At 35.8% G+C, this 9,144-nt stretch overlaps 1 protein-coding gene and 1 long non-coding RNA gene across 19 annotated transcripts; both read right to left on the bottom strand.

The window, feature by feature from the left end:
- LOC107606061 (putative disease resistance RPP13-like protein 1) lies at positions 161-5,958 on the bottom strand. 18 transcript variants are annotated; one of them, XR_002357985.1, is made up of 4 exons: positions 1,774-5,958; positions 1,149-1,159; positions 806-862; positions 161-764 (listed from the first exon to the last, which is right to left on the bottom strand). XR_002357985.1 is itself a non-coding variant. In XM_021116303.1 (3 exons), exon 1 carries the CDS (start codon positions 5,403-5,405, stop codon positions 1,791-1,793), a length of 3,615 nt encoding a protein of 1,204 aa, XP_020971962.1. In that variant the 5' UTR covers positions 5,406-5,958; the 3' UTR covers positions 161-862; positions 1,149-1,159; positions 1,774-1,790. The 18 variants fall into 18 exon arrangements, 5 of the variants coding, with proteins under 5 accessions (XP_020971962.1, XP_016163765.1, XP_016163619.1 ...); XR_002357979.1 differs by lacking the exon at positions 1,149-1,159 and adding exons at positions 1,027-1,066; positions 1,537-1,603 and having other exon boundaries at positions 161-862; positions 1,774-5,924; XR_002357978.1 differs by lacking the exon at positions 1,149-1,159 and adding exons at positions 993-1,066; positions 1,537-1,603 and having other exon boundaries at positions 161-862; positions 1,774-5,924.
- Positions 8,309-8,851, bottom strand: LOC110269039. Its single transcript, XR_002357987.1, has 2 exons — positions 8,597-8,851; positions 8,309-8,501 (listed from the first exon to the last, which is right to left on the bottom strand). It is a non-coding gene; the product is annotated as an uncharacterized LOC110269039 (long non-coding RNA).

Raw genomic sequence — 9,144 nt, forward strand, 5'->3', positions numbered from 1 at the left:
CCACTTTTTTTTTTTTTTTTTTTTTTTTTTTTTTTTTTTTTTTTTTTTTTTTTTTTTTTTTGGGTGTCTCACCACACATTCAGTTGATCAAGTATAATAATTTTAAGGGAAAGTAGGCAATCTTACTTATTTCCAGTGCATAAAAGAAAACAAAGAACAGTGCCAAATAAACCGCAATTAAGCCACTGGAAGATGTAATTCTTCATTCTTGACTTCTTGTTAACCATAAACATCTTTCCATCTTACACCTTTTATTCTTTTTTGAAAAATAACCTCCCAACTAAGGACTTTCCGGCATAGCCATCAAGTCCCTGGTTAAGGACCAGCCTCTATCCCCCTTCGGCATTGCCATCAGAGAATAGGACTGGGGCCAAAAACATCTACTATTTATTGAATACTATCTTCTTCAAGTACAACTAAGTTAGCCCTTTCCATGTTACAACTAATCACACATTACTTACTAACATAAGAACTATGAAGTACTTAAAGGAAAGAGAAGCATACACCACAAACAGTGAGTGAACAATATTTGTAATTCAAACTCAGATCAAATGGAGATCTCAGTGACCATGATATCAAGTTTCTTTACTGATTCATAGCCACTTCTTTCGAAGCAGTCGCAGCGCGACTTCCATTCTCCTCGAGAGTGTCCGTTTGGCATTCTCAAGGATCTTGAACCTCATAAAGAACTTCAAATTGTTGCACCAATTGTGATGCCTATATCAGAGCACTCCCTTCTTTGCTTATCAGCAGCCTCAATCTCAGTTCTGCCTTTGGATAAGCGAATATTGAATTGTTTCCCATATGAGCTGGTATCCTTCAAGGGTATACTGTACACTTTCACCACGGTAGATTTCATCATCTTATCAACAGAACAAAAGAAAAAGCAGTCAATGTTGTAATAAACTTCAATGTATAAGTTGTCAGCAGCAAAAGTTGGGGAAAAAAAAAGAGAAATACATGAAAGAAGTAATGCAATGCAGGTGTTTTACTAGTTCATAACACCACCGAAAAGACCACCCTTACATTTGGCACACAAGAAGTACTCTCTAGCTCCAAACGAAAACTACATGAGAATAGAAACCGTGCATTTAAGGAACGGTGCAATGAATTAACAGCACTAACAGCAATGAGGAGTTAGATTATACCTGCACTTTATCTACATATCAGAGAAACAAAAGCACCATTCATTTTTCAACCATGAACTATGGCAAATTTTGTTTAGATAAATCAACTATCTTGCGTGAACTTTCTTTTGGTAAAAAAGGCTCAAAGAAATAGCACACTTCAACGAAATATAAAAGAATTTAGAGCCAATCATATAAGATTGTAAGTTTTTTCAATTGCCACTAACGTCATTCTCTTATTGAGGAATCCATCAACAATAAACGAAAGAAAAGAGAACAAATATTAAATCAAAATAATATACGATACTTTGCTGCATAGTTGATGGTATGCAACATATGAAGCACGGTAAGATACAGCATTCTTTCTGAGTATTCAAAAGGAATATTAAATCAAGGTTGGAAGAAGAACCTAATTTCAACATGTCCCAACTCCGATGCCTAAGGGTCTGAAGCAAGTACCAAAGCATGTAAGAGTACTGCAATGAGTGAATACTCTTGATGAACAATGTGGAGTAAGAACGTTGTAAAGCAGATGAAGAATGAAAAGCTAGTGAGTGACTTTATATGCAGAGTATAAATGTTAGTGCAGAAAACAAATGTATTTGGGGAAATACAGAATAACGTTGTGAGAGAGAGAAACAGTTACCTGTTGAAGTTGTTGGATTACCAAATCCATCTATCATCAACTCGAATGGCAGGGATGTGGGAGATTTTGGGCCAAAGCTGTGGGTCCTTCATCTCACACCGTTTACCCAGCAAAGGGCTACCAATGATGTAGAGTTGTTTTAGAGAGGCAGGCAGCTTTTCACCCTCCATATTCTCCAACTTGGGACATTCATAAATAGATAATTCATGGAGGGAGGTGAGGTGGGCAAGTCTGTTGCATTCCAACGTCTCCACACTTAAGCCACTCAGTGTGAGAGACTCAAGGGAGGCAGGCAACCAACCTTCCTTTGGGAGACACTTCACACTCTCACATTCACCTTCAATCCAAAGATGAATAAGCCCTTGAAATTGTGAATTCATGAATGCTGCAGTGCTCACTAGTTTCTCGCAGTAGCTGATGAAAAGATATCTGAGGCTATGGTGTGGAACTCCTGGAGCACACAAATTGATCTCTGGGCAACCCACTAATGAGAGACGCTCTAGCTGAGGTGCTGCCATCCATATCGTCGACACGGATTTCATACTCCCACAATACTTGATCCATAAATAACGGAGACATGAAAGAGAGCGTGACACCACAATTGACGCCATCTTTTCACATTTCTCGATTTCAACAGTCACGAGATTCGGAAAGGAATCCAACAAGGAGAAGGACGCAAGTGAATCACAGCTGCTACGTATGTCTAGTTCCTGAAGTGAGTGGTGTTGGCCATCCATTTGGAATTCTAATTCTCTACAACCCTCGATCCTCAACTCTTGTAGTGATGGGGGAATAGCACTCACTGGAAACCATATCTGGGAGGAACAATGTGAGATGCTTAAAGAAGTGAGGCAAGTCAGTTGCGTGTTGGTAATGGCCTCCACCACAGACCCCACTAGATGCTTTCCTGAAATTGAAAGAGTGGTAATCGCAGGAGCCCTTGGAACACAACAACTCAGCTCATCGCACTTCTCAATCTGAAGTGATTGCAAAGATGATAGATGAATGGGCAAATCTCCTCTCAACGACGGACACTTCCTTATCGTAAGCTCCCTAAGTCGAGGAAATGCATTCAACACCATTGAACGCCACTCCTTCCAGCAAGGCATTGACTTAAACAAAAGAGTTTCAAGCTTTTGAAATGGTGGTGTCTCCACACAAGATTTATCGTTCTCGTAAAAGTAAAACTCAGCACCCACAATCCCCACACTTTCAAATTTTGAAATTTGAAGGTGCTTCAAAGAGGGCAATTGTCCAAGTGAAGGAAGCATGCAACAATTCCTGCAACCATACAGTGTTATTGTGGTGATGTTGCGGTAGGAAGAATGTCCCAACCAATCTGGAAAGGTTGTACCCCTGTAACCAGAGATATATAACCCTTTCAAATTAGTATGAGGTCGTAACTTGTCAAGTATATCTCTTTCCATCTGGGAATCAACTGTATCCTCGTCTACTTCATCAAACGACCAACCCAACATCATAGAATCAATGCCATCCTTATCAGCCATTCTTGCCATCAAAGCTTCACCGCCGTTCACCACATTCTCCAATTCGACAATGGAAATGGATTGCTGTAGATTTGCAAGTGCTCCCAATTCTGTGACCTTGTTCTCGTCACACTTCCCAACAACATAGTGGCTTAAAAACTGCAAATTTTTCAACTTGCTCATGCCTTTTGGCATCTCATGCAACTGAGTCCCTCCAATATCAAGATGGCGCAAATTTACAAGGTCTTTCATGCCAACTGGTAGCAATTTCAGATTTCTACACCGATACAACTTCAAGGTCTGCAAATTGTAGAGGTTACCCAATGACTCCGGCAATGTCACAATGTCGGTCTCGGACAGATCCAAGTAACGCAAATGAATCAACTCACCTATTGAATCAGGTACTGACTCTAGAGGAAAGCTTTTGAACGACAAGGCTCTCAAGTACTTCAAATGCGACAACAAGATACAAGGTGCGTTTTCCATGTTAAATGGGATCCACTCGTTCAAATTGATTGCAAGAAATGTCCTTGTATGTTTTATTCTGTCACAAACTCCCATCAGTTTTGAGATTGGATAATTGCCCTTAGCATTATGGGACAAATGACGAGTTTTAACATCAACCTCAACTGCATTCTCAAGCCCTTCCGCCCTAAAATAGAATTCTCCAGCAAACATCATTGCCAAATCATGCACGAGATCATGCATCACAAATTTATTTTTCTTATTACTATGAGGTTGCAAAAATGATCTCGCAACTAATTCGTCGAAATATTCATCACCAACTTCTTCTAAAGTGTTTTTCCCAACTGGTTGTAAAAAATTCTCAGCCATCCATAACAAGATGAGCTCATCTTTATCAAATTCATAATCTTTTGGATACAACGAGCAATAAACAAAGCACTCTTTCAAACATGAAGGAAGAAAGTAATAACTTATTCTTAAAGCCGGAACAACTTTTATCTTGTCATTGGAGAATTTCCATACCTCACTCTTCAATATATGATTCCAATACTCAACATCAGAATTTCCACGCAATAAGCCTCCGAGGGCTTGAGCTGCCAAGGGCAATCCATCACACTTCCTTACAATAGCTTTGCCGACTTCTTTCAGAGTTGAATTTTCCATAGACTCAGTTGAAAGACGTGCATGTTTTGAAAACACTAACCAACAATCTTCATCAGACAATAAACCTAGTTCATGAGGTGAAACAGTTTGCACCATAGAAGCCACCTTTTTACTTCTAGTGGTTATGAGAATTTTACTCCCCTTAATCCCATTCTTAAAAGGTTTTAGAAGCCTATTCCAATCTTCATAATCCTCATTCCATGCGTCATCTAAGACAACAAAGAATTTTTGTCTTGACAATCTTTCCTTTAAATCACGTTGAAGTAAATTCAAATCTTTCAAGTTACAGGAACTCGAAGTTATTGCCTCAATTATAGTCTTGGTAACCTTGATAACATCAAACTCTTCAGACACACAAACCCAACCTCGAAAATCAAAATTCTCCTTCACTTTTTCGTCATTGTAAACCAATTGGGCCAAAGTAGTCTTTCCTATTCCTCCCATGCCCACAATGGGAATCACAGATATATCACCATCCCCAGTGTCATCATCATCCAACAACAACTTCACTATGGCCTCCTTGTCTTTTTCCCTGCCATATATACTGGATCTTTCAACTAGAGATGTAGTGATCCTCCATGACATGTTCTCCTTAGGAATCTCTCTAAGACCAAGAGTGTCTTTTTGCTTCACAATAGACTCTATCCTCTCAATTATTTCTTCCATCCTGTTTGCTATCTCCCTATCTTGCAAATTGAGATAACGAGAGAAGAAGGTACCTGGATCCTTCTGAGTGGCGGCTTTGGTGAAGACTTCATCCAGCAAGTCATCAGCAACATACATAGCATCTTTGAGACTACCGAGCCAGTCCTTGACAGCTCTCTCCTTGATTTGCTTCTGCTCAGCATCAATGAGAAAGGCTTGAACAGAATAAAGAGTAGTCTTCAACCTTTCAAGCAGCTTCTGGGTAAGCTTCTTCCCTTTGATCCAGTTGGCAACTTCAGGCGAGGACATCCTGTCAAAAACAACATTAAAAATGGAAGACAGAACAGCTCCACCTACAAGTGCTGCAGCCATGTCTCTCAAGATCAAGTGATATCAGAGGGAAATGAGGAAGGGAAAAGGAAATGGATGTAGTTTGCAGTAAACTCAGTTAATCTCAAAAATAGTAAAGAAATAGATGCAGCAGGTGAAGTATATTATGCTCTGCTGATATTAACTTAAAGATGATTGGTCTTCAAGGCAAGTGGTACTAAAATTATTCATGGAAATACCCACTAGTTGGACAAAAGATGCCACTGATGATTTGTTTAATATAAGAGCTTGACTTCACCTACTCCAAAGAAACAATTTTATTTTAAGAGGGTTTTTCCTTGGGATGCTTTCTTCCTCAAAAGCTGTTGGATGGTTCCTAAGAGGATATTTTAATATTATGCTCTGCAATACGATGATGGATTCCTTCTGATCTTGTCCATTTTTTTTAATGCTCCCTACAACAGCTCTTTAAGTGCAAAATGTTTATGTTTATCAATGCTAAGTATCATCAATATCAATATCCACTTCTACATTTATTTATTTCTCACCTACCATTCACAGTTCTATATACCAAAAACAACTGTTATATACATAATGTTCTGTCTTACATGTGTGATTTTCCTTTTGGTATAAAAAATAATAAACAATGAAGTAAAAAAATATGTATCTTTTATACCATTAAAAAATAGTACAATGCAAATTTTTTTTTTTTTAAATCACTATTCTCATTTTACTAGACAAATTATAGTGTTAATTCATGTCACATGCATATGCTCCCTTTTTAATTATAGTTTCAACATAAATCTGTTTTTTAAATAAGACGTTCCATTTCTATTTTGTTAATTATATGTATAAAGATAAAACACAAAAACAATTTATTTACAATGTTGCACTCTTTCTGCACAGAATTTTGTTGTTGCCTGCCTTGGTTTAGATTATCTTATTGTGTGTCTGAACCAACAATCTTCAAAATATACTGAAAGCTGATTAATCTTTGTTAAGTTGGATTAATCCACTGTAGAGAATTTCCAACATATTTTATTTTTTATTTTTCTTTTTTGGGATTAATTGAAAATAACAAGAACTGAACTACTTTTACAAATCTCTTCATATAACATTGATCATTTACAGTTTACCCTTCACAGCAAATCCCTCCATCCCCAATATAATACAACAACAAATATACACTTTTTTATTTTCTTGTTCTTCAGTGGAGCAATCCTATAATGAAAATTAAGCTGATACAAAAGTGATCAGAATCTGAGATGTTAACTATATTATGCCTCATGCAAGTATTCTTAACCAACCAAGCAACCTAAGAAGCATGGTATCCATAACTGGTGACCTTTTTCTCCAACTAACCCTGCTTGAAAAACAGATTCAAGATGGAGGTAGGAAAATCCAAGCAAAACAAGAACAAAACTCCAATAGTCTGTTTTCTTGCTGTTTCCATTTTCTACTTTTATTTTCAGTGTTCTGCGTTTCTAGGATTCTGTGGGGAAAAAAATAGAAGATTAAAATAAAAAACAAAGTCTTTAGAATATATGAAAATGTTTTATATTATCCTAATTGTACCTGAAAATAAGACAGTATCTTATATGATCTCTTAGGAGTAAGTTTACATTTTCTTATATTTCAGGAGTTTATATTTTTGTATGACAACAATTCATATCAATTTACACAACTTCATATTACTATCAGCCTGTGTTCTCTCAAACACATAATATCAAAAACGCTAAACTATATATCTTGATTCCATTATCTACTTTAGTATTGTGTACTAAAAGTCTTTGAGAAAAGATGCAGGTTACATAAGAGAGTGTTTTCTCCATATAAACAGATAAGACAAAGATTAATACATAATAGCACCCATGCTTCTGTCTGCAATTACTTTTACCCACCAATAATGATGCCATTTATTCATCTCCCATTTTTTTTTCTTTTTTTATTTTTAAAAACAGTGAGCGCAAGTTTAATTGCTTGAAGTTTATACTAAACTTGATGTTAGAGAAAAGAGATATATCTGTGTTAGTAATAAGTTGAGACAGTTAATGGTTTGCTGCAATTTATGTTATTCGATACCAGTAAATTGACAGCAAAATGTATATGCATTTTTTTTATCATTAGAAAAACTTTCACTCTTCATTCTTTCAATTTCCTCAATCTTCAGATTATTTGGTTGCTACTTGCTAATTTATCACAAAAGTTACTTTTTATTAAACTTAACCCTTTTTTAATAGTGGAGAACAAACACCATGACAAGAAGGCTAAGCTAGGACAAAAGCTATGGAACTTTAAACAAGTGTAGATTGCTATTGTTATCTTTTCTCTCCAAAAAAGTTGACTTCACACTTGACAAAGTAAAAGAAAGAATAACTTCAACACTTTAATCTTCATCAAGTAAATAAGATATTTTCATACCATTTATTAAACTAAGAAATTATGGTTTAAAAGTCAGAAAAATTAAAACATAATATAACTATACCCAAAAAGATGGCAAATTTTTGCCACACATTCAGGTGATCAAGTATAATCATTTTAAGCCAAAAAAAAAAAATCTTTACTACTTCCTACTAGTGATCAAGTGCATAAAAGAGAACAAAGAGAAACATGGTTGTATACAACACCGAATATGCCGCAATTAATAAATAGAATCTAAACCACTTTTAGAAACCAAAAAACATTACTTGCATAGTGTCTAGTGATGGTTGTGTCACAAGAACATCTCCAGTATGACAACATCTTTCCATCTTACACTTAATCACACATTACTTACTGACATTCTGACATATGAACTTCTAAAAGGAAAGGAAATCGTCGAGCACAAATAGTGAGTGAAGAACATTTGTAATTCAAACTCAGAACAAATGGGGATCTCAGTGACCAACTGATCATGATATCAATTATCAGGTTCCTATATTGAGTTTCCCATATGAGCTGTATCCTTCAAGGCTATACCATACACTTGCGCCATGGTAGATTTTATCATCTTATCAACAGAACAAGTTGTCAGCAGCAAAAGTTACTTGGAAAAAGATACAAGAAAGAAATGATGCAATGCGAGTGCTTACTAGTTCAATGATTATACATCCTTGCATGCAGCGAAAGCAAGTCCTTGACTACAGAAGTTCTCTTTGTCTGCACAGGAAAACTATATGAGAATGTAAACCATGCATGTAAGGAATGATATGACACATTGACAGCACTAACAGCAGTAAGGAGTTAGAATATACCTTTACTTTGATCCTCTATGAAATGTTCCCTTTGTCGATACTGGATAAGTTCAGCTGTAGAATCAGCTTTTCAAATTCGAGTTACTCTACATAACTGTAAGGATACTCAGATGAAGTCGAAGAGTATTATGAAGGCTACAAGGAATAGACAATTTTTTTCTCAGGCATTTTTTTTTTTTGGTCAGATTTTCTCAGGCATTAACTAAAATTTTTGCTATCGAATTTCAGGCCGGACTGCCCTTCTTTATAGCTGTCTTCTAGGGATTCTTCCCTGTTTAATTGATTTTGGGTACATTAATATGATGACAAACATTTATTATATTGGGTTAAAAGACTAAATGTGGTTTAATGTGTATGTAAGAATTACAGGCCCAATACTTCATCTCTCAGCCCACATCATGAATAATCAGAAAACATGGATTAAACGCACTAAATATATGTACAATAATAATAATAATAATAATAATAATAATAATAATAATAATAATAATAATAATAATAATAATAATAATAATAATAATAATAATAATAATAATAATAATAATAAT

This window comes from Arachis ipaensis, chromosome B01 (assembly GCF_000816755.2).
Source record: "Arachis ipaensis cultivar K30076 chromosome B01, Araip1.1, whole genome shotgun sequence".
Taxonomy (NCBI): domain Eukaryota; kingdom Viridiplantae; phylum Streptophyta; class Magnoliopsida; order Fabales; family Fabaceae; genus Arachis; species Arachis ipaensis.

Bases quoted from the DNA above. Each gene is read 5' to 3' on its own strand.
- LOC107606061 (XM_021116303.1), bottom strand. From the start codon at position 5,405: ATGGCTGCAGCACTTGTAGGTGGAGCTGTTCTGTCTTCCATTTTTAAT.